Consider the following 26,134-nt stretch of genomic DNA (forward strand, 5'->3'; position numbering starts at 1 on the left):
CCCCAATACTCTTCAACTGTGTTCTTGAAAAGATCATCAGAACCTGGCGGGTGAGATTACAGGAAACCAACTACAGTGCATTGAGAATAGGAACCAAATCCAAGGGGATCGCAACAGACTGCTTAGTATTTGCAGATGATATTGCTGTTCTCTCAAACGACATAGAAACCGCTAGAGCTCAAGTTGAAATTTTAAAGGAAATTGCCGAAAAAACTGGTTTGCAGATATCGTTTGAGAAAACGGAAGTAATGACTAACATCAAAGAGGCTCCTCCAAAACTCCATACGAAATACGGGGACATCACCCGAGTAGACAAATTCAAATACCTGGGTGAGATCATCATGAAAAATGGACTGGACAAAGAAGTACTTCAGGAGCGAGTACGCAAACTGGAAATAGCCTACCAAACATCCCGCACAATCTACAACAAAAAATGCCTTTCCCAAAACACCAAGATACGTCACTATGAAACAGTTCTGAAGCCAGTAGTTCTATATGCAGCCGAAACCCTATCTCTAAATGCCAACAAAGGACTCCTTGAAGAACTGGAAAAAGAATAACGCAAAATTGTGAGAGGAATCTGGGGATCAAAGTACAGAAATGGAATCCATCAAAAGAGATCCAACGAGGAAGTCTACAGCAAAATAGAGAAAATTACCGACACAATCAGAAAAAGACGGGCACGGTTTTACGGTCATCTGAAAAGAGTGGACGGAAGAAAGGTAACTAAAGAAATCTTTCACTGTTTTGATTCAAACCCCAAAACCACAATTCCCTGGTTTAGAAATACCAAAGAAGACCTGCAAATGCTACCTATCTCAGCTGAAGACGCCCTTAACAGAGATCTCTTCCGCAAGAAAATATTGATGAACGGGCTAAACCGAGACGAGCAACGGAAGAGAAGACACGGTGCCCCTTGGACAGAGGAGCGCAAGCAGGCCCACTCACAAAGAATGAGGGAAATTTGGGCTCTAAAGAAGGCCAAGTTCAGTGTCAAATGCAAAAAGACTTAACGTGGTCCTTGATGGCCGCAGCGAATTATATATATGTGTGGAAGTCCTTCATTAAATACTTACTCCATTGAACGTCATGTTTTGAAGGTTTTCGGCTAGTTATTCTTTTTATTATTATTATTATTATTATTATTATTATTATTATTATTATTATGTAACACACATGGAAGTAACAAAAATTATTGCTAATACAAACAGTTGAGAACAATGGTACGAGGTTAGTCGAAATGGGGAGATAGAGGCTAATTTAAGAATGAACTTGATGGATGAAGTTGTACGTATAAATCGGTTTCGGTGGTGGGGTCATGTGAGGCGAATGGAGGAGGATAAGTTTCCTAGGTGAAGTGGAAGGGGGTCCAAGGCAACGATAGTTAGAATTAGTTTTAATGAAGTGTTGATAAGACGTGTAGACTTGAACGAAACCACATAGCTAGGATTATAAGACACTTATTGTTAGTTAATTCACATATGCTTACAGACTAAAGTCTGAAAGACACAACAATCTGTAATGAAGGCGCGTGTATATTATCATTACGCGATGAGCATAGTATTGTTTCGACATTCAATCAAGATGAAAACGAAGTGGGTGTCATCGTTTGCATCTCAATTTGTTAACTTACAGATTTGGTCGCGACTTTCACCAGGCTCATGTTGAAATACCTTCCGAAATATTCCACGCTCCGCTACTGCCGTAGGTTACATAACACGTCCTTCCCAGTGGAGGAACGACATACCACATCCTTTAATTATTACTGTGTGACAGTGGGCATCGCCCCTGCCCCGAGCGTCACCGCTAGGACACGAGGTCGCATCACGAGCCAAGTTGTTCCTTAAAAAAACAAGGAAAATTTCCCTTTGGCAAATTCAAGTAGTTATAAATATGTGTTTCAGTAAATGGTATCCAAATTGATCAATTGTCTCTGAGTCATGGTCATCCATCAGTACTTCACTTCACAACCTGCAAGATCACATCGATCATCTGTACTCTTACGCCTTTCTTTGATAATATCTCTCTTATCATGGCCATCCTTTAATACTTCACATCACATCCTGCAAGACCACATCAATCATCTGTACTCTAACGCCATCTTTGATAATATCTCTCTTAGTCATGGCCATCCTTTAGTACTTCACATCACAGCCACCAAGATCACATCGACCATCTGTACTCTAACGCCATCTTTGATAATATCTCCCTTAGTCATGGCCATCCATCAATACTTCACATCACAGCCTGCAAGATCATATCGATCATCTGTACTCTAACGCCATCTTTGATAATATCTCTCTTAGTCATGGCCATCCATAAATACTTCACATCACAGCCTGCAAGATCATATCGACCATCTGTACTCTAACGCCATCTTTGATAATATCTCCCTTAGTCATGGCCATCCATCAATACTTCACATCACAGCCTGCTAGATCACATCGATAATAACAATTATTTAAAAATTAAAAAAAAAACATGAAACTATCTTTTCGTTTCTCTGCTGTGATTTTTCTCTTGTTTCGATTGTTTTGACTTCAAAATTCTTCCAACATTTAAAATTTATATTGATATAAACGTCGTTATCGTAAAACCCTAACATTTGCTGCATTGAGCTGCGAATCGCAGTAGAACAATCTCTCCACGGCTAAGGCTCAGTTGGCCATGCCTGCTGTAAGACACAGTATTAGCACGTCCAGGGGCGATCGCAGGCCCGTTATGTTTACCGCGCTGTAATCTGGGAGCGAATTACACTTGTGCCCCAAGGAAAGTTGTTCTCATGTCGAGATCACATCAGCCGGGAGTCTTCCTTGACTGATACAGGTTTGTGGAAATGTTAGATGGACGATAACAGCTGGTTCCAGGACACTTAGTCAGGTAAGATTGTAGGCTACGTCCTGTGTTAGCAAAGTTAAATTGACGGCAGACATATTTCTTAATTTGTTTAATTATTAGATACAGACGATGGAGGGCGCTTTTACTCTAATAATATAACAATCTCAATAAGTATAATAAGCTAACAATCGGATAAACAATATTAAGTATCATCAGTAAGTTAATAACACTGACAGACCGAATGTAAATGAAAATCCACAGTGTGTTTCCAGTCAGTGGCCGGGTCAGGAATGGAATGAATGAAGTCCGCAACTAGCGGCGAGGATAGGAATTGTGCCGGCTGCCGAAGCCTGTCGCACTCCTGTGGGGCAATGATTAATGACTGACAGATGAAATGAAATTATATTGAATCGTGCTGGTGGAATGAATGATGACAGGAAAAAAACCGGTGTATCTGGAGAAAAAACGTGTCCCGCCTCCGCTTTGACCAGCGCAGATCTCACATGGAGTAACCAAGATTTGAACCACGGAACCCAGCGATGAGAGGCCGGCGCCCTGCAGCCTGAGTAACAAGAATGGCAAAGATCACTGGTAAAGGTCGGTTATAGAGTTAGGAAGACGAAAGGTCATGGTTTCGAAAGACGCAAGAAAATAGAAATCTGGAAAGGATTTCAGAGCAATCCTTCAATTTTGTGTTTGAAGGATGCAAAGGGTGTGAATATGTCAATATCGGGTAGTGAGTTGACAAGAGTTGGGAGACTTTGGAAGATGGAGAATTGTTGTAAGGTTCGGCGCGAACGAGACACATGATGCCTGTTGGGCGGAGGAAACAGAACACAACTGTTCAATATACTGTGTCGCTACTACCCCTCCGCCTCCCACTGTAGTACATTTAATGTGATGTTAACGCAGTGTGACTTGAAGTGCCGTCGGGAAGTGAACAAGCTTCACCACAGAAAGTGCAGAGCATCCCACGTGTTAATAAGCAGAGGTGTACTAATATTTTACTTTGTGCACGCCTCATCGGTGGTTCCCGGCGTACTTTATCTTATACATAATTTTTTTAATCCTATGGCGAGAGCTTATGGCACAAGAGGATCACGCTCATCGTCTATTTGGCGACCAGGAGGCTTTGGATTATAAGGCGGAAATATGATAGAATGCAAACTTACTGAAGCAACCAGCACATCAGTCATGCTATGGGTGTTACATAACCATTAGGGGCATGCCCCATCAGAACCCCTTGAATTTATGGTACTCTCGCTACATCGCGGAAGAACGGCCTAGACGACACTTGCTAGTAACCAAATTAGTATGCATTACAGCCATCTAGTGAACAGTCTCCAAGGGGAAGACTCGACTCAGGGAAAGATTCGTGCAGAACACAACGGTCCTCACTACGAGACCTAAGGTAGCCAGGATTCCATTATGGAAATCCACCACATCACCTGCGTCAGACACTGTCGGCAGCCCTGAAGATGGTTTTCCGTGGTTTTCCAGTTTCACACGAGGCAAATGCCGGGGCTGTGCCTTAATAAAAGCCACGGCCACCTCCTTCCCACTGCTAACCTTTTCCTGTCCCCTGCGTCAGAGTGAATGCAAGCAGAAGAAAGTCGTCCTGCAGGCCTCTGTAGGGGAGAACGTTGGAAGATGTAGCCATTCGTTGTTTTATGTAAGTAACACAGATCGGAGAACTGTAAACGGCTTCCCAAGTCAAGTATACCCGGGTGGTTCAAGATCTTAGATTTAGTTGTGTTCTTAAAAACAGGATTGCGAGTCTTAACAATGAAAGTATAAAAGTTAAAAATATTATTTAGGTGAGATATGTTTGTGACAGCAGATGAGGACCAAACAGGGGAACAAAAGTCAATAATGGGGAGAACTCGGGAGACGAATATAATGTTAAAGCGTTAATAATCATTTATTTCACCACCCAGGCTCGGCATAGCTCGGGATTTTGTTGACTCGATGTGAGCAGACAAGGTCAGTTTACAGTCAACTATAACACCTAGGTCCATTCTCTGAGAAGCCGATTAGAGTCCGTTTCCCTGGATGATACAACCAGTATTTATTCCTTGAGTTAGCAGTGAAGAGGATACTGTGTTACACTTCCTCTTTATAGACTGTTATGCCCTTAGCGTTCAGTCTGCAAGTCTCTGTGAATAAACTATTTGCAACAATCTTTGTGGCATCGTTTACTTCCTAACTTATTATCATGAAAATCATTAAACTCGAGTCTAATCATCACCACCGCCACCATTCTTCCTCTACTTATCCTCCATTTTCGAGTACATTATTCTTCTAGGTAATCTATCCTCCTCCATTCGCCTCTTAATCCCGCCTTCGACACTGCTTTACGCGTACAGCTTCATCCATCGAATTTATTCCTAACTTACCCTTTATCTATAAATACCTAGTACTCTTCTTCCATTGTTTCCACCTGTTTGACGAACAATTGTTCTCACTCAACTGTGAATAAGATATCCTAAGTGCATGGAGCTTTTACTCAAGTTTCTCTGAAAACCGAATGATATAAAGATAATTTCGTACGAGATCTATTTTTTGCTGTTCGCTTTACGTCGCACCGACACGGATATGTCTTACGGCGACGATGGGATAGGAAAGGCCTAGGAAGTGGAAGGAAGCGACCGTGGCCTTAATTAAGGTACAGCCCCGGCATTTGCCTAGTGTGAAAATGGGAAACCACGGAAAACCATCTTCAGGGCTGCCGACAGTGGGGCTCGAACCCACGATCTCCCGATCACTGGATACTGGCCGCAATTAAGCGACTGCAGCTATCAAGCTCGGTCGTACGAAATCTGACCTCATTAACTTTCCTGGATCTTGATTCAGTTTCAATCCTCGCTGATTCAGACGAATTTAGTCTTGGAAATGGCAATTTTTTAATCGTACTCGCTGGACCTCTTCTCTAACTGCAAGGCTATCAGCAGTCTTCCATCAGGACTAAAAACAACAGTTATTAAAAATGTATATGAGGTTCTCCCCTCAACCGGTCAACAATCTTAATATTCTTGACTTGATGAACTAGGACTGGATGATAAATCAAAATTAGAGTACAGTAAACTGCCTAAACCGGAATGTTGTGTCCTAAAAGTGTAAAAAAGGAAACACATATATAGGTTAGTACGTATTATTCTCTGAATCGTGTTACATGGTTGCAGTCTCTGCTACTTTCTACTGCCTTATGTTGAGAATTTGCTTTACGTCGCACAGCAACAGGCATGTGTTATGGCGACCATGGCAGGTCTAGGAGTGCGGAGGAAGCGGGCGTGACCGTAATTAAGGTACAGACCCACCATTTTTCTGGTACTGGGGTTCGAACCCACTAAAGGCATTTTATTGCATCGCAAAAATACAATACCACACGGAATTAATTAATGTATTTATTTATTTATTTATTTATTTATTTATTTATTTATTTATTTATTTATTTATTTATTTATTTATTTATTTATTTATTTATTTATTTATTTATTTATTTATTTATTTATTTATTTATTTATTTATTTGCTGCAGAGACCTAGTGTTTACAGAGCACTTTGTCTTCTGCTATGGGCTGTAGGAATTTTGTTTACTTTCATTGATCTGTCTCAGTCTCATCCTTGGCTTTGACGATATGAAAGTGACTGAGGTATGAGTGTTGCTAGTAATACCATTCCTTATGGAGGCAGTCCCTGTTATGAATGGTTGGAAAATATCGCTCATAGGTCAGTTTGTGCATGCATTTCAGTGGGCTTGGCAGACTGATATGTAATAGCAACTTATGGGTCAGTGAGGAAACCAACGGGAAACTACCTCACTTTTCCTAATAAGCCTCTTCAGCGATGCCTAGGCCAACTATGACAGCTAATGGCGGAGCCGATGACGGTTCAGCTTCTTCTGTTTCTGGGCTTTAACCCTCGTCCAGTTCTCCTTCATCCTTTCACTCTGCAATCTCCTCCTTTCTTCTGTCCTCTTGGTGACCTTGATCCTGACTTGTAAGCATCCCTGTTACTGATTGCCGTCTCTTGTATTCCTATTTCTTTCAGGCCCTTCTTCACCTCCTGATACCAGCGTACTGTAGTTTTCCTGATTTCAAAAAGCCCTATTATCTGATTGGCCAGTCTCCCTGGGTTCATTCTATATATAGATATATCCAAAGAACATGGCTCTCCTCTTCCGGGTGGTATGTGAAATCTTTTCTATCTTGAGATATCATTCTTGGTTTCCTTTCTTTCTGTACGATCCACCCTCTGTTCTTTGGGGCCCCACTATCATCCTCATAATCTCTCTCTCCGCCAATTCCAACTTCTTGACCAATCCTGTTTTTATCAGGTTCAAACATTCAGCTGCAAACAAAGCCTCCGGGCGGATGACTCTCTGATAGCGACTGAATTTTCCATCGATGAACATGTTCTTCTTGCGCTGCAAGTTTTCAAATTTTATTTATTTATTTACAGAGTATAACGTACAGCTACTCTGAGCGCATTTCACACGTACTATCAACAGACTAGATAAAAAAATGTAAACTTTCATAATAAACTATAAATACTTTTCGTGCGGCTATTTCTAGCTGAGTGCAGCCCTCCGATGAGGGTGGGCGGCATTTGGCATGTGTAGGTAACTGCGTGTTATTGTGTTATGTGTGCTTTGTGAGTTGCAGGGATGTTGGGGACAGCGCAAACATCCAGCCCCCGAGCCACTGGAATTAACCAATGAATGTTAAAATCCCCGACCCGGCCGGGAATCGAACCCGGGACGCTCTGAACCGAAGACCAGTACACTGGCCATTCAGTCAAAGAGTCAGACAATAAACTATAAGAATATTAAGAAATGAATAACAAGATGAGGTAAACAGCCTATCAACAACAAACCGAACAACCACGAGAATGTCCATGTTCATAGGCAAATCGCCGTGGGTGAAGATGGCGGTAGATATAACCACTTAACATCTTGTGCTGTTATTAAAGAGAGCTGCGAGGGGGATTATAAAAGAATGTTGAAGTATTGAGTGCCGAATGTGGGGAATGTGGAGAAGACCTTTGTCTCTGGTGCAGCGTCAAGGAACGTGGAGAGAAGATTGAGGCTAGATATTCCGAGCTGTAATGCTCATTATTTCAGATTCCGTCGAGGAAACTCAGGTCGCCTGATGTGCAGCGGTGACACATTTATTGTCGTTCATTCCTGCTGCGTAATTATAAAATCACTATGCTTAGCAATTTTATTCCGCTCGTACTGCAACTGAGAATGACTCGTAACAACGCGCATAGCAAGAGGGGTCGAAGTATTTAAGGACTCTATTTAGAGTCCAGTTAGGGTCAAGAACCTGCTGTTATCTTGTGTAGCAGAAAAGAGAAACTACTCTCTGAGGAATAATACGGAATCTTCCAGGAACCTTGAAGAGGTTCCTTCGTACAAGTTCGAGTAAACTCAGTCTCAAAAATACGACCTCACTTGCTACCTTCAGTACAACACTGAAAATGATTCGATAGGGTTTAGCATCAGTTATCTTTAAGTTGTTCCGTTTTCATCAGGTTATTTACGCAAATGGTTCCGTTTCCGCGTTTGACAATTTTCCGCTTTAAAGTATTATTACAGAGGAAATTCCTCCGTTCCGAAATTCATTTTCTGTCTTTACAGGTCCGGTTTAGACAGGTTTTACTGTATGTTATAACTCCCCCATCGTCACCCCAAATGTCCTAATAGAGGAGAGTCGGATAATATGGAACACCATTTACTTTTGGCAGTATAACTTCCTACCTAAATCAGTTATGAAATATAAATAAATATGGTTTGAAAATTCAAATAATTAGCCAAGATTCTCTATATTTTTAAATTGTAAATTGTTAATGTCTTCACGTCAAAATTATTTCTTTCAAAAAGTTGCACTTGGTGGGTAATACGGAATAGTCGGCTAATATGGAATAGTAGGATAAATAATATGTAAATTAAAATACAGCTTCAATAAATTCTTTCAGTTATATTTAAGGAACGTTCCTACAGGTGGACGTACAGAAATTTTAAAAATTCGAAAGAATAAAATTGGTAATTAACTTAAATAATTATCTGTATACACTTATTCAGAGTTTTCTGTTTACAGTCACTTGTTCATTCAGTGATAAATGTCGCAGATGCAGAAACTGAGATCTATAGGTAGTTACATGTTATAATATACCTGGATTAATACAATTAACTTTAATTAATTTTAAACGTCATTTTACTTTGAAACTAAAACAGTATTCCATATATCCCGACATACCATGTTTGAATTAAAGGATTCGTCATGCCATAAACTTTGCACAACAAGGAAGTTACACTGGTGTAGCAATATAAGCAACTCTTGGACAATATGTAACATTGGATTTCCCAGGACTAAACTCAGTTTTGGTAATTAATAAAGGCTTTAGAAGAATTACATGCAAAAGCTTTTCAAATATCAAAAACAAATATTCTTGCTCCACGCACTCACGAGCATGTCGAAACTAAATACAAAGTATCATGAGAACATTTACCGTAACTCGACGAGTTTCCACGTGAGAGCAGTACCTTACAGGCAAGATATTGTGGTATTCCATATTACCCGATTCCCCTCTATTTAAAAATCAAAATTCTATTATTTAAAAATATGTAATGTAGAAGCAGAGATTTCGAGATTGGCTGTTTTCAAAACGATGACGTTCTGAGATATAAAGTTGTGTGCTGTGAGGTAATTGTTGTAATGTTTGTTTCAGCTGTGACTGTTCGCTACCTGACCAAGAGATACATTGGGGAATACAGCTCGAGTAGTGGTGAGTAAGCTTCCTCTACTCTAGTAGACTATTTCATTCTTTATGTAACTACGTCATGAAAGTCAAATATTTTATGGTTCTTCCCGCAATTAGCGTCATCAATTATCATTGTAACCATGACAACCACTAAGTCAGCAGCGCCATCTTCGCACTGTGCGCTTTCTTCCTGGAACTAAGAGCTTGAGGAAATCTCGCATCGAGTGAACCCCGTTCTACTGCTCACTTCAGAATTGTTCAGCTAATCGGAAAAGTAACACAGGGTCTTGGAATAAGAGACAGTCAAGCTACCTCTACACCGCAGGGTGATTTCTTATCACCAATTCTGTTCAACTCTGCCCTAGAGCAAATCGTAAGCATATGGAATGAAAAATCAAAAGAACATAAAATTTCGCCAATAACTTAAGGGGAGAAAAACGAAGGTGTTGAAAATAACTGCCGTTATTTAGTTTAGTCCTGAAAAAACAGCTTGAGAGCTAGAGTTGAATAGAAACATGCGAAGAGTTGAAGTTAATGGCACCGAATTCTTAAACTGTATAAGACAAGTAAAATACGTTATACTTAGGCAAACGGTAAGATGGGGTCGCTCCCCTCTGGGTGGGGGCGTAAGAATAACACTCACGGTATCCCCGGCCTGTCGTAAAAGGCCACTAAAAGGGGCCCCAAGGGCTCTGAACTTTGGAGCGTTGGTTGGCGACCACGGGGCCCTTAGCTGAGTCCTGGCATTGCTTCCATTTACTTGTGCCACGCTCCTCACTTTCGTCTATCCTATCCGACCTTTCTTGGTCAACTCTTGTTCTTTTCCGACCCCGACGGTATTAGGTTTCCGAGGGCGGGAGTCTTTAATTTTCACGGCCTTCGTGGTCCTTGTCTTCCTTTGGTTGATAGCTTCACTTTTCAAAATGTCGGATGCCTTCCATTTTTTTAATCTCTGATTAGTGTTATATAGAGGATGGTTGCCTAGTTGTACTTCCTCTTAAAACAATAATCATCACCACCACCACCACCTAAGGTGGGGTCAATAATGGACCGCTATTATTTCAAAACTGGACAGAACAAAGACGGACGACATTACCTTCGGCTGAGAGCAAGGTACTGTACAAGGGAAAGCAACAGTTAAGGTCACCACAGACAGAAAACTAAACTAAACTACGCCATGCTAAATAATGCCAATCTATGTCACGAATAAGATGCTAAGCTAAACTCCGCTAGGCAGTCGTTTAAAAATGGCGGATCAATTGAAGAGGAGGCTTTTCTATTGGTCGCTGTCGTGGAACATGAAGAAAGAGGAAGACGCTGAGAGAGAAGAAGGTTATGTACACATAAAATTGGAAGGAGAATTCCATCATTTGAATCAAGCACTGCATAGAAATGATGAAGAGTTGACAATTACTTTCGTCTAAATCAGGAGCAGTTTCACGAACTTCTCTCTCTTACTAAGGATGATATTTAAAAGAGGGAATATGAAGTACCCAAATTATACAATATATCATACGTACAATCAATTTTCAGAGTTTCACTTATTCCTTGCCAGCAGTTGGTTATATTATATCTCTTTAATAATTTGATAGAGAAGCACTTTTTGTATCTCATCAATCAGTCTTTCTTCCTTTCGTCTGCCTTCCATGATGATAAACAAACACAGAATTAATCTGTATACAGTACATAAAATAAGAGTTTTGTCTGTACATTGCTCAGAATTTAAAAAGGATTGTATTTCTATATCGGTCATGTCCACAGTAACAAGGAAATGCACTTTTTAATTTTCCGTAATGTCTGTCTGTCTGTCTGTCTGTCTGTCTGTCTGTCTGTCTGTCTGTCTGTCTGTCTGTCTGTCTGTCTGTCTGTCTGTCTGTCTGTCTGTCTGTCTGTCTGTCTGTCTGTCTGTCTGTCTGTCTGTCTGTACACGCATCACGAGGAAATGGCTGAAGGGAATTTAGTGAAAATCGGTATTCAAAGTCGGGGAATAAGTCGCTACAATCTAGGCTATAAATAATTTTCTTCGCACTGAGTGAAATGGTAGTTTAGGGGAAGACCTAAAATTTAATTCTCAAATGTGTATGTTATTAGTGGTCCTATCTTAATGAAAATCAGTATTCAATTCGGATAATAAGTCGCTATAATTTAGGCCATAAATAATTTTATTTACGCTGAATGAAATGGTAGTTTAGGGGAAGGCCTAAAATTTGATTTTCGAATATTTATGTTATTAGTGGTCCTATCGATAAACACTACATAAATTAAGTTATACAGTATAAAATTTCAGATCATTTATGTCTCATACATTGTTACTAACTATGATCACAGAGATATTCATGAATTTGGATTTTTGTTACTAAGTTCATATCAGCGCCGAGTCACGAGAACATGGGTAAGCAGAATTTAATGGAAATCGGTATGTAAAGTCGGAGAATAAGGAACAATACTCTACGCTATAAATAATTTTATAATACGTCCTAACATCACAGAGTCGAAAGAAAACTAAATGTGAAGGTCTACAAGATAGAAAGCTCATAAAATTGATCAACAATAACATTACATTGACCACTGTTTGTTGCGATGTGCTTTGTGTCATCTGTTGCCACTCCCGATAGACAGCATTACTGCAGCGTACCGAGTATTTTTGTGTTCGCTTTACGTCGCACCGACGCAGATAGGTCTTACGGTGACGATCGGATAGGAAAGGGCTAGGAGTGTGAAAGAAGCGGCTTTGGCCTTAAATAAGGTACACCCCCAGCATTTTCCTGGTGTGAAAATGGGAAACCAAGGAATACCATCTTCAGGCCTGCCGACAGTGGAGTTCGAATCCACTATCTCCTGGATGCAAGCTCACAGCTGCGTGCCCCTAACCACACGGCCAACTCGCCCGGTCGTACCGAGTGTAACAGCCTGTCTGAATATTGGCGGGAAGTAGCTGGGGAGCTAGATAACTTTCTTCTTTAGCATGCCATTCCTCTGGTTCATAAATTTTCTGATACTACTGGTACGTAACACACTGGTTCATCATAGGATTCGAGCTATTCAGTTCCTACTCTGAGGCACTGATTTCAATGAGCAGTGTGCATATTTAACGGATTAATGGCAAAGGAGTGTTCACGGCAGTCTGCGGCCTGGTCATTCCAGCTCTGGAACTTTGGACTGTTAGATCGGCACCGTAGTACTGTTCGTTAAAAGTGAGTCATTTGATCAAGTATTTTATATGATATCATTGCTTTTAATCGCTACATTCCTACTGACGTTTTTGTAATGACCTATGTTGACTTTAGTTAGGAAATCCAGAAAGTCGGTCTTCCTGAGAATCCCGTAGCGAAGCACGGGTACATCAGCTAGTTAAGCAATATAATAGCTGCTATATTGAGGTAATTCACGAAAGCTACACACATGCTAGATGTCGGGCAAGAAAGTGAGGCGGTTTTCTTAGTCGTAGCTAGCTTCCCGCATGCGGACTATCACTTTTTTGCCCAGCGTCTAAAAACACTGATTGAAGAGATACAAAAATATACTTGACTGCCAAATTATTAAAGATGACCATGAAAAACAACTGTTGGCAAGAAATAAATGAAACTTCGGAAATTGATTGTGCGTATAATTTTTAATTCTTTATCATTTCCATGCAATGCTTGAATGAAATAATAGAATTCACCATGAATTTTACGTATACAGAATCTTCTCCTCTTTCTTCGTCTGCCACGACAGTGAGCAATAAAAAAGGCTCCTCCTCAACCAATCCGCCATCTCTACACGGGTCACTAGCATAATTTAGCTTAGTTTTTATTCGTGGCATAGCACAACATAGCTTGGCATTGCTTTAGCGTATCAAGCGAGTACGTGGTAGAGGTGTACTGGCGCCATGAACGACCCCATCTCGCCATTTGAGGAGTAAGGATAGTTTATTATCACTGGGGAGTAAGAGTGAGCGAGAGAGTCCGATGCGGATGTCCGCGCTGTGGAGGATCCCCCGGACATAAATCACGGAGTTCCTCAGACCGCTATCGGACATCTTAATAGTAGTAATAAACTCCACACAATTAACCGGCTTGGCAAATTGCCTCAGCCCCATATGGGGATTGAAATATATTATGATTTATAGCCGGTGATGGCCTATAAATTAAACTGCGGTGACAGGCCGACCAGAGTTGTAGAACTGGGTCATCTCCAGGGAGGAGATGAACTGGGTGGTGAAAGTTACCGGCCTGACCTTTCACCTGCCCAACAGTCTGCGAGGGCGGCTGCTAGGCAACGGCTACTTTGTGTCTATTGTTGTCGGCACAACACTTTCACTCATTAGGAAGAGCGGCAAATTAGATAAAGGTTGAGTCCGACTCCTTGGCTGAATGGTCAGCGTTGAGGGTCCCGGGTTCGATTTGAATCGCCCTTGATTAATTATTCTGGATGTTTGTGTTTGTCACAACACTCTCCACTTCATATTCATGTAACAATCCACAATATAAATCACTCCAGAACACGCAATAGCAATTACAGTCCTCCACATAGGATTGGCGTCAGGAAGGGCATCCGGCCGTAAAACTGGGCCAAATCCCCATGTGCGACACTGTTCCCACCCCGCAATCCCACAGATCTGGGAAAAGCAGTATAAAAATAAAAATAAATTCGATATAGGTTGAAGAAAGAGACTTGGTAAGTGCTTTGTTTGGAGTGTAGCATTGTGTGGGGCGGAGTCGTGGACATTGAGAAGAGAAGATTGCTGCAAGTTAGGTTATAAGAGAAGGGAAGAAGAACGGGAGGGGGAGTGTTTGTTAGCGGAAGCACTGGAAGGATTAGTTTGCGGAAGGAGAAGATACTGGATGAACGTACAAGGATCTGAAGAGAATGGCTGAAGACAAGAGAGCTGTCGTGTGAAAACCTGCCTGTGAGCAGAACACATGATAATACTAATAAATAATAATAATAATCGTATGGTCTCAGCTACCGTGTGCAGACATTTCAATTTGACGCCATCTGGCTGTCTGCTCGTCAATTTCAACGTTCGGTTTTACTCTGGTCCTACTAAATGGCAGACCGAGTAAACCAAAACTCTCTTGGGCGTCTGTGGCTGAGATGTAATGAATTTTGTCGGGTAAGCACCAAATGTGTCACCAGAGATCTTCGACATGTCGACATCGTACGACATTGAGTGTCGAATGGACTTTTTATCGCCCTTCAAAAATCCGACTACCTCTGCCGGGTTTGAACCCGCTATCTTGGGATCCGGAGGCCGACACTCCACCACTGATCCACGATGACTGCCAACTGACTGGAGAACACCTCTTCATTTAAGAATAACAAGAAGAGAATGGAAAAAGAAAAGTTGAAAATAAACCTGAAACATTGGGAAGGAGAAAGGAAGGAGGAAAGGAAGGGAGGAAAGAAGAAAGCAAGAGGGGAAGGAAGGCAAGACGAAAGAAAGGAAGAAATGAATGTGGAAAGAAGAAAGGTAGGACGGAATGAAGATAGGAAGGAAGAAAAGAACTAAGGAAAGACGGAAGGAAGAAAGGAACGAACTAAGGAAGGAAAATGAAGAACGGAATGAAGAAAGGACGGAGAGAAGAAAGGAAGAAAGAAACTAGTGAAAGAAGAAATGAAGTACGGAAAGAAGAAAGGAACTGGGAAGAAAGGAAGAAAGAAAAGGCGGATGGATGGAAGGAAGGAAGGAAGGAAGGAAGGAAGGAAGGAAGGAAGGAAGGAAGGAATGTAGGAATGTGAATGGATTTTTCTTCTCTCCTCTGTTCCCGTTCTTCTTCTTCTTCTCTCCTCTTTTGCTTCTGCATTTCCAATCATTTTCTTTCCTGCTCTTCATCCGTTTTCTCGTCTTCTTCCTCTTCCTAAAGTTGTCTTCTATTAAAAACCCGGCGCGCGGTTATAAACGAGTAAACTCGCCTACGGGATGACTGATGATGGTGGTGTTGATTATTGTTTAAGAGGAAGTACCATCGGGCAAAAAGTGATGAGTCTGGGGAAAGTAAGTGGAAATATGACGCTAGTGGTCACCAGCCACTGGGAAATCCCCTCTCCGTCGTCACTTACCGTTGATATACTCTTGCTGCCCCCACCCACAGAGGATTTCAGACCATCCTCTTTCTATTTTGGTCTAAAAGTTGTACGTCTTAAGCTCATCCTCCTGCTTCTTTGCCAGTTCCTTCGTAAAATTTATGAACGAAGTTAGTCTTATAAAGTATGAACTGTCTTTCCCTTAAAATTACAAAATGCTAGAGGGAGAGAGGGTCAGGTCGTCGAGCTCTCGCACACGTCCTGTGTTGTGTAAACAAGGTTTGTCTTGGCGCTGTAAGGAAGCGTTCATTGGCCTGAGCGAAGCGAGCTACCCTTAAACTTGGCAACACTGCTCTCTACACGCCGCACTTTCCTCTTTACTCTCAAGGCTGTCTAGAGCAGCCCATTTATTATTATTATTATTATTATTATTATTATTATTATTATTATTATTATTATTATTATTATTATTGTTACCGTGTTTTTGTGGTAGTTAAGCATGAAAGAAGGTGCTGGGTGGTGAATAGGTCTCAAGCTACTAAAGAGAAATTAAATTTAAAATTTTAACAAGGTTATATTTTCTTTTCAAAATTAGGTAACAACAAATAGAACAGGTACTTAGTAGCCGAAATACAACTTGAAATGTACAATTACAGGGATTAAAGAATTTGGGCTTCGAGCCCTGAAAACACAATTCTTGAGCAACTAGCTCAACTTTACGATATACCAATTTCAACAAAAGGGGCAGAAGACCCCAATCAAACCCTGGAGCCCTTGCTCCAAATTACACAGCCAAGCCTCCTCGAGGCATACAACTCTCAGTTTTAGAAAAGAGCCACTCGCTCTTAAAGTTAAGCCTCTCCCAGGCCACACCAAACTCAACTTTCAAGTTGTCCTCAAAGGACATATACACAGGGGTAAAATACCTAACCTACTGAGGTCTATTAAGAGAGAAAAGATTAATACATGACCTCTAAAATACAACTTGAGAGGAGGCGAACTTGCACTCCTAATACACTTTGCTTAAGACCTACTTGGCACTAGGCCGTTACTACAAGGGCTAATCCCATACTACGGAGGTGACTTAATGGCAATTTACATTACATTACGGGAGAATTGGTTGAGAAAAATAAGTTCACCTCAAGACGATGTGAGTGGGAACTCGAGAGGGTTAGCACTCTCTATCCCATAATGTAGCTTTACAAGAGAATAGAAGAAAAGAGTAGTTACATTTTAGGAAAAGGTTACATGATGGAAAACGCTTCGAACCCGCCGCGAGAGTTAAACTGCCGACCTAGCAAGAAAAGAAGATATTAATAGGCCATTACCTGGTAGTAGATCGCTGCCGAGGAAAGAGGCGCTTCCCGCCTCCTGCTATGTACTTAATACACTGAAAGATGGAACAGAAGTGGCCCGGAGACCCTAAAATCAGCAGTTTAAATACTCTCGCAGAGAATTCTAGGCGTTAGGGGAAAGAAAACACCCTCCCACAAAGATTTTATTGGGTAGGACCCCGCAACAGATACAAGTTGGGGGAAGATACCCCTGATTGGCCAGAAATTCATTGAAGAAATTCGTGATTGGATACATTCAAAGCAAGGGGAAGAAAGGGGTAAATATTGCCAACTTAAACAATGATAGAAATAAATTTAACAAAGAACAAACTCCTGAAATTAAATTTTCTCCAACAAAATAGTTCTTTGACTCTGCACTAGGTTGCACTATTGTTGATCTTCAGTAGTGTCCTCTAGAAGAGAAAGTTCACATTTCTTAATACAAGCAAAACAAAAGTACATCGAAAATGACACAGTTCACAAATTCAAAATTTTCCAGGTAGTGACATCTTCTGAGAAATTTGAAAATTAAGACCGTAGATAAAGTTCAGATTTCCTCCAGAAGAGGAGTATTAACTGGCGCAACTTTTAAATAAACGGTGTGGAGGTGTACCGCCCGGTACAGACCTCCCCCCCCAAAAGTTCATCCAAGGGGTAACACAGAAGAACATAAACGTTTGTTTGAAAATAAGTTCCAAGTTTTGATGTTGATATTAAGATAACTTGCAGAAGTTTTTGAGAAATTTCTTAATTCAGTTCCAAAATTTTTGTTGCAGTTGGTAACGTAAGGTTTTTATGTTTATCGAAGTTGAATTTCTGAAGATAAGCTTTTAATACTTAAAGGTGAAGGAAAAATTTGCAATGTCCACCAAATATTGCTGCTGAATTTCCAAGAGTAGTTATTGCTTAGGGTGACAGTCCATATAGCTGATGTAGATTAAGAAGGATGGCCAGACCGGCCGTTGCAGCTTGCGTCCAAGGGAGGCCTCTCGGACCCCTTAAGTACCCTGAGATACCGCTCGCCCGCACTATGAGGGGAGCAGAGGTGTAGAAGCACGCCGCGCCCGCGGTGAACATATACAGGCTGCGGGCCAGTAGCAGGTCGTGCGCCGCACATCAGCCTTGGCCGGGAGGTGAGCTCCGGCTCGCCGTGCACATGTCGTCCTCGCTGGAGAGGAGGGGGCCCATCCCCCTCCCCAGTCGCTGCACGGCGCTGCGCGGCTGCGGGGGCGCTGAAACATTAAAGCTAGGCGGCAGAATTGTGTTGGACAATCATTTTCTTTGAGGGTACAGGCTTGTAGAGAGAGTGAGGGGCCAGCGGCGTGCAGATATTCATGGAATTCATTAAGCCACTGTGTAGAGTGGAGCAGGAGACGGGAGCGTGGTAATGGCCGTGGCAAAGACAGGATGGCAGTTTAATGGGTCGGGGCAGGTTTCACAAACATGCTTACATAAGAAACAAAATCCTATAGAAGGGGCAGAATGCCTTAAAAGTGAAACTCAAAAAAAAAATATAACCTTCATATCCTTTCAAAATAATATGAAGCAAGTTAACACAGAAATTACACCGGTTTCACCTGGGACAGGTGAACCCTAAATATCCTCTCGGTGGCTGGATTACTTAGCAATAAGGTAACCGGCGTAAGAAAATCGAGAATGATACAAGGCCCATGAAATCTGGGGGCAAGCTTGCCCGCGGGAACAAAATTTTTGACCATAACCTGGTCACCTACCTTCAAGGTGGTGGGTCTCCGTCCACGATCATACCTTTCCCTAACCTTTTCATGAGATACTTTAAGATTAGCTTTAGCCTTCTTCCAAAGATCTTTAATGTTGTCCGGATCTATTGTCTCGGGCAGAATGTCACTCAGAGACCAGAGGTTAGAGAGCGGCGAGTTGGGAACAAACTTGAACATCAAAGAAGCTGGAGTAAACTTGTGAGATTCATGAACCGCCGAATTCAAAGCAAAAGCTAACCAATGCAGGGACGTGTCCCACCTGGAAGGGTCTTCATGATGATAAGCAATGAGAGCGGACCTGAGATTACGGTTAACTCGTTCAGCCAGAGATGGTTGCGGGTAATAAGCAGAAGTAGTTACATGAGAGATGGACAAGTCAAAACAGAATTTACGAAATAAATTAGATGTAAAAGCCTTAGCATTATCAGATACAATGTATTGGCACGGACCAAAAGAAGCGAAAATAGAATTTAGGCAAGTAATGGTGGACTGAGCGGTAGCCAGCTTAGTCGGAAATAACCAAGAAAATCTGGTAAAACCATCTACGCATACAAAGATAAATTTGTTGGCATTTCCCTTCGACTGGGGGAAGGGTCCTACATAATCAATATACAGGCGTTCCATGGGGCGCGACGCTTGATGAGAAGACAAAAGGCCTACTTTAGTGGACATGGTGGGTTTACTGATCAAACAAGATTTACAAGCTTTTACAAGTTCACGAATTTCACCGTCCATACCTTTCCAGATGAACCTTTCACGAATCTTTTCACGGGTTTTAAAGATTCCAAGATGCCCCCCCAATGGGGTCTCATGATAGTATTTGAAGATCATAGGCACGAGAACAGCTGGAACGACAACTTTCATCATCTTGTCATGCCTCGAAGGGCAACATAAAACACCATTCCTCAGAACATAAGGGACGACATGTTCCCCAGAAGAAAGGGTTTCCATTATCGGAGCCAGCGTCGGATCTTCACGTTGGTATTTCTCGATATCCCTAAAGAGCATGGGGGCATCAGTTAAAATGGCACTAACATCAACTAGTGTGGACTCGGGAGGTGATGAACGGTCGACCGGTTCATGGTTCTCAACGTCGTTTGAAAACATACGGCTGAGTCCATCAGCAACCACATTTTCAGTACCTCTGATATGCTTGACATCGAATTGGAAGGCAGAAATACGGATAGCCCAACGGGCTATACGACCAGTACGACGCGGCCTACCTAAGACCCAGCTTAAGGCTTGGTTATCTGTCTCCAGGTCGAATTTGACATGTTCCAGATAGAGACGGAACTTTTCTAAGGCAAATAAAACTGCCAAACCTTCGAGCTCATAGATGGAATACTTGGCTTCTTGAGCCGACAAAGTCCTAGATGCATAGGCGATGGGGCGCCTCCCTAGTTCAGTCTCTTGAAGAAGGACTGCAGCTACCGCTGACGACGACGCGTCGGTTTGGACGATGAATTTCTTCGAGAAATCAGGCATAGCAAGAACAGGGGCATTACAAAGAGCTAATTTAAGGTCTTCAAAAGCGGCTTGTTGAGAAGGTCCCCACTCGAATTTGATGCCTTTCCTACGAAGAAGGTTTAAGGGCGCCGCTCTATTAGCAAAATTAGGAATGAACTTCCTGAAGAAATTCACCATGCCAATGAATCTAGCGATACCTTTGATGTCCTTAGGAGGTTTAAAATCACGGATGGCCTGTGTTCTAGAATGATCGACAGCTACCCCATCGGGTGACACAATATGCCCTAGGAATGACATAGAGGGCTTAGCAAAGGCAACCTTGGACAACTTGACAGTTAACCCAGCCTTACGAAGGCGATTCAGAACTTCTCGCAGATGATCTAGATGTTCTTCAAAAGTCTCTGAAAATACGACGACATCATCCAAGTAGTGATATAAGTACTCAAATTTGATGTCGGAGAAGACCCTATCTAGTAGCCTAGTGAGTACAGCTGCTCCCGTGGGGAGCCCGAAAGGCACGCGGTTGTATTCATATAAATTCCAGTCCGTGGCAAACGCTGTAAGGTGTTTAGACTCTTCGGCAAGGGGAATTTGATTATAGGCCTGATTCAAGTCCAAGATAGTGAAGAACTTGGCCTTACGAAACCATGAAAAGCAAGAATGAAGGTCGGGAAGGGGCACAGATTGCAACACCACCTTCCGATTGAGAGCCCTGTAATCAATGACAGGCCTGAAGCCTCCTTGGGGTTTCGGGACTAGAAAAATAGGCGATGAATACGCCGACTTAGAGGGCCTAATAATACCATCCTTCAACATCTGATCGATGATTTCTTTCAGAGCCTTCATTTTAGGTGGAGATAGCCTATACGGTGGAAAACGGACAGGAATCGAATCCGTAACCTCAATTTTGTATTCAATAAGGTCAGTAACACCAAGAGTATCAGAGAACACCTCGGGAAACGACTGACACAGTTTGCGAATACTATCAGCCTGCTCCTCAGGTAGATGTCTAAGGTCTAACAACATCTCATCCTGGGTAGGCGAAATAGATGAACATGATACAGAATTACACTTTAATAGGGGGATTTTACAATTAGAAGCAAATTTGAATGTGCACGACCTAGACTGGAGATCGAGCACAAGACCAGTGTGAGAAATAAAGTCCGCTCCCAATATGATGGGGCAAGACAAGTGCTTAGCCACAAACAGTTTAATTTTCCAGGTAAATTTAAAAATACGAATTTTGACCAGTACGGAACCTAGAATTTCTAATGGAGATGAATTAGCCGAAACATATTGAATACGAGGAGAGTCATAGACAGGTAGTTTACAAACAGATTTCAATTTCGAGTACCATACAGCCGAAATAATGGAACAAACACTGCCTGAATCTAATAGAGCTGTTATAGGCTCATTATTTAACTCAACCTTAAGAAAAGGAACAGGTGCGGGTGTATCCGCCGCAATCCTAAGACACTCTTTGGGGCATTCAAAAGATGTATTCGAAGACTTATCGTTCCCTGAATTCTCGACCTTTTTGCCAGGGGCTGAGCCTTGGGAAGCAGAATTAGTTGACTCAGCCGAAGCCACTAGTCACTTTTGATTGTTGTTGGAAGTTACACCAGAAGTTGAGCAGGAGGGGGTGCTATTCGAATTGGGACAATTCTTAGCGATATGTGAGAAGGCCCCACATTTAAAACAGCCTTGTGATGAACCAGCTCCATTATTTGCCCTACTAGACTTGATCAGAGGACACTTATTCCGCAGATGGTCAGGCGACCCGCAAGCATAACATTTACGGGGATTGACTGGTCGGCGAGGTGGAGGCCGAGTGTTACAAAAGGAAGGCGGGGGTTCTTTCGCGACACGCAAAGAATCGGCGTATCTAACTCCTTCCGCTGAAACGGCCAATGCTTCAAGTTCAGAGAAAGTTTGCGGGCACGCCGCGAAACACAAATATGACCTATAGGGAGGTGAAATTCCCTCTACAATAGCCTGTACAATCTGATCTTCAGGAAAATGAAGGGCAAACACCCTAGTATAAAACTTAATGTCCTGTATGAAATCAGCCAAGTTTTCATCCAACCTCTGTACTCGATAATAGTATTTCTGAATCAGAGATGACCTCGCGCGGGCAGGAATGAAATTTGCAAGCAAGTGTGCGTGAAAATCTTCAATAGATGACTGTTCAGCAATGGCTCTTACTATTTTATCTGAGAGAACACCAATAGCATACGGATAGATAATTTGCAAAATCTGACAAGGGGAAAGAGAAAACACAAGGGCGTGATCCTGAAATTCCACTAGAAATCTTAAAAACGAAATTACTTCACTGGTGGTGTTGACAGAAAACTTAGAGATACCTCTTAGCAACATTGCCAATGGATGAGGCAAGCTACTAAACCCGGGTGACATAGTAGGTAAAGGTTTCAATGGCAAAGAAGTTAATTCAGAACGGATGTTACCCAACGATGCACGGCGTTCAGACTCGTTGTCCAATGGGGCAGAGATAGTTTGAGCAGCAACGGTTATCCTATTAACTTCTCCCTTGGGAGGCGCTTCCTCACTGCCTGCATTCACTATGGAGGGTTGATCAGATTTGGGAGGAGCCTCCCCCGTTAACAATAGAGTGACTTTACTAGACAATTCAGAAATAGTTTCAAGGAGCGTATTAGCTTCCTTCCTCTGAACGTCATTCACCTTTAGAGACAACAGATCATTAACTCTATTTGAAAAGTGATATAGTCTGCCTTGCACACGCTTAATTTGATTAGGAGATGGATCATTTTCATCAAAAAAACTAACTACAGAAGCTAGCCCAGTAATATTCTCCGTGATCGTGGAAAGAGAGTCGTCAATTTCTTTCTCTCCCAAATTGGGGACGGAAATGGGCAAATCAAGGGACTCTCTAAGCTTGTTAGTGTCTATTGCAACCGTGCCTCCAGATTGCACATTTCTAATAGTCAATTCATATATCAACTCCTCCTTGCGCAAGTAATTAAGGAGGAGAACATCGCGAGGGCCGGGCATGATGACAGAACAATTTTGAAAAACTCAAAAAATTCCAGCAACTGAGAAAATTGTTAGAGTTCGAATTAAAGCAATGTTTAGCCGTCAAAAGGGGCTAAATTGAGACCCATTCAACCACGCTCTGCTACCACTTGTTACCGTGTTTTAGCGGTAGTTAAGCATGAAAGAAGGTGCTGGGTGGTGAATAGGTCTCAAGCTACTAAAGAGAAATTAAATTTAAAATTTTAACAAGGTTATATTTTCTTTTCAAAATTAGGTAACAACAAATAGAACAGGTACTTAGTAGCCGAAATACAACTTGAAATGTACAATTACAGGGATTAAAGAATTTGGGCTTCGAGCCCTGAAAACACAATTCTTGAGCAACTAGCTCAACTTTACGATATACCAATTTCAACAAAAGGGGCAGAAGACCCCAATCAAACCCTGGAGCCCTTGCTCCAAATTACACAGCCAAGCCTCCTCGAGGCATACAACTCTCAGTTTTAGAAAAGAGCCACTCGCTCTTAAAGTTAAGCCTCTCCCAGGCCACACCAAACTCAACTTTCAAGTTGTCCTCAAAGGACATATACACAGGGGTAAAATACCCAACCTACTGAGGTCTATTAAGAGAGAAAAGATTAATACATGACCTCTAAAATACAACTTGAGAGGAGGCGAACTTGCACTCCTAATACACTTTGCTTAAGACCTACTTGGCACTAGGCCGTTACTACAAGGGCTAATCCCATACTACGGAGGTGACTTAATGGCAATTTACATTACATTACGGGAGAATTGGTTGAGAAAAATAAGTTCACCTCAAGACGATGTGAGTGGGAACTCGAGAGGGTTAGCACTCTCTATCCCATAATGTAGCTTTACAAGAGAATAGAAGAAAAGAGTAGTTACATTTTAGGAAAAGGTTACATGATGGAAAACGCTTCGAACCCGCCGCGAGAGTTAAACTGCCGACCTAGCAAGAAAAGAAGATATTAATAGGCCATTACCTGGTAGTAGATCGCTGCCGAGGAAAGAGGCGCTTCCCGCCTCCTGCTATGTACTTAATACACTGAAAGATGGAACAGAAGTGGCCCGGAGACCCTAAAATCAGCAGTTTAAATACTCTCGCAGAGAATTCTAGGCGTTAGGGGAAAGAAAACACCCTCCCACAAAGATTTTATTGGGTAGGACCCCGCAACAGATACAAGTTGGGGGAAGATACCCCTGATTGGCCAGAAATTCATTGAAGAAATTCGTGATTGGATACATTCAAAGCAAGGGGAAGAAAGGGGTAAATATTGCCAACTTAAACAATGATAGAAATAAATTTAACAAAGAACAAACTCCTGAAATTAAATTTTCTCCAACAAAATAGTTCTTTGACTCTGCACTAGGTTGCACTATTGTTGATCTTCAGTAGTGTCCTCTAGAAGAGAAAGTTCACACTTCTTAATACAAGCAAAACAAAAGTACATCGAAAATGACACAGTTCACAAATTCAAAATTTTCCAGGTAGTGACATCTTCTGAGAAATTTGAAAATTAAGACCGTAGATAAAGTTCAGATTTCCTCCAGAAGAGGAGTATTAACTGGCGCAACTTTTAAATAAACGGTGTGGAGGTGTACCGCCCGGTACAATTATTATTATTATTATTATTATTATTATTATTGTCCGCCTCTGTGGTGTAGTGGTTAGCGTGATTAGCTGCCACCCCCGGAGGTCCGGGTTCGATTCCCGGCTCTGCCACGAAATTTGAAAAGTGGTACGAGGGCTGGAACGGGGTCCACTCAGCCTCGGGAGGCCAGCTGAGTAGAGGTGGGTTCGATTCCCACCTCAGCCATCCTGGAAGTGGTTTTCCGTGGTTCCCCACTTCTCCTCCAGGCAAATGCCAGGATGGTACCTAACTTAAGGCCACGGTCGCTTCCTTCCCTCTTCCTTGCCTGTCCCTTCCAATCTTCCCATCCCTCCGCAAGGCCCCTGTTCAGCATAGCAGGTGAGGCCGCCTGGGCGAGGTACTGGTCATTCTCCCCAGTTGTATCCCCCGACCCAAAAGTCTGAAACTCCAGGACACTGCCCTTGAGGCGGTAGAGGTCGGATCCCTTGCTTAGTCCGAGGGAAAAACCGACCCTGGAGGATAAACAGATAAACAGATTAAGATTATTATTATTATTATTATTATTATTATTATTATTATTATTATTATTATTATTATTATTATTATTATTATTATTGCATTTTCTGCCTGTACGCAGTTTACCATAGATCTCGGAAACGTAACACCATCGGGGTCGGAAAGGAACAAGAGATGACCAAGGGAGGTCGGATAGGACAGATGAAAGTGAGGATCCTGGCACAAGTAAGTGGAAGCAACGCCAGGACTCAGCAGAAGGGTCTGTGGTCGCCAACCTATTTCCCCAAGCTGAAAGTCCCTGATGCCCCCTTAACCCTCAGATGGTGAAGTGGGGTCGCATATGGCACCATTCAACTGTACACCCCTTCACTACCTAACCGTTGCTTTTCCTTGCAGCTTATTACTCTCCCTCAGATGAGGAGCAATTCTTGCCTGAAGCAGCTATTCACTGACGTCCGTCTTCGTTCTACCCACGCTAGAAATAATAGTCCCTCCTCGCCGTTTGCGTAAGTGTTTTAGCCTACTTTTCTTATATTATTTTTCGAATTTGACGCTATGAACTTCAACTCTTCTTGCAGATACTGAAGTTGACATGTTTCTATTCATTTCCAGCTCTCAGGTAAAGGATTCTATCACTGACCCCGATTTTCCAGACTTATTAAAATGATGTTTACGATGGAAGCAATGCAAGGGATGAATGGATAAGAATCCTGAGCTCGTATGTGAAAGTTCTGAAGGTGAATTGGATCATCCAATACTGTATGTGTCCATTATATCAAAACTGCCGTTCCGTTGTTTGCCGTGAGTGTCCGGAGAACGGATTGTCATACCTTCACCAC

At 42.1% G+C, this 26,134-nt stretch overlaps 1 protein-coding gene across 1 annotated transcript in view; it reads left to right on the forward strand.

Moving 5' to 3' along the window:
• The window catches only part of LOC136882032 (ras-related and estrogen-regulated growth inhibitor), a 252,515-nt gene that overhangs the window by 153,190 nt on the left and 73,191 nt on the right, over positions 1-26,134 (forward strand). Inside the window, exon 3 of the mRNA XM_067154536.2 lies at positions 9,570-9,626. Coding sequence (XP_067010637.1) covers positions 9,570-9,626 — 57 coding nt within the window. The remainder of the gene's footprint in view (positions 1-9,569; positions 9,627-26,134) is intronic.

This window comes from Anabrus simplex, chromosome 10, assembly GCF_040414725.1.
Source record: "Anabrus simplex isolate iqAnaSimp1 chromosome 10, ASM4041472v1, whole genome shotgun sequence".
NCBI classification, from domain to species: Eukaryota; Metazoa; Arthropoda; class Insecta; order Orthoptera; family Tettigoniidae; genus Anabrus; species Anabrus simplex.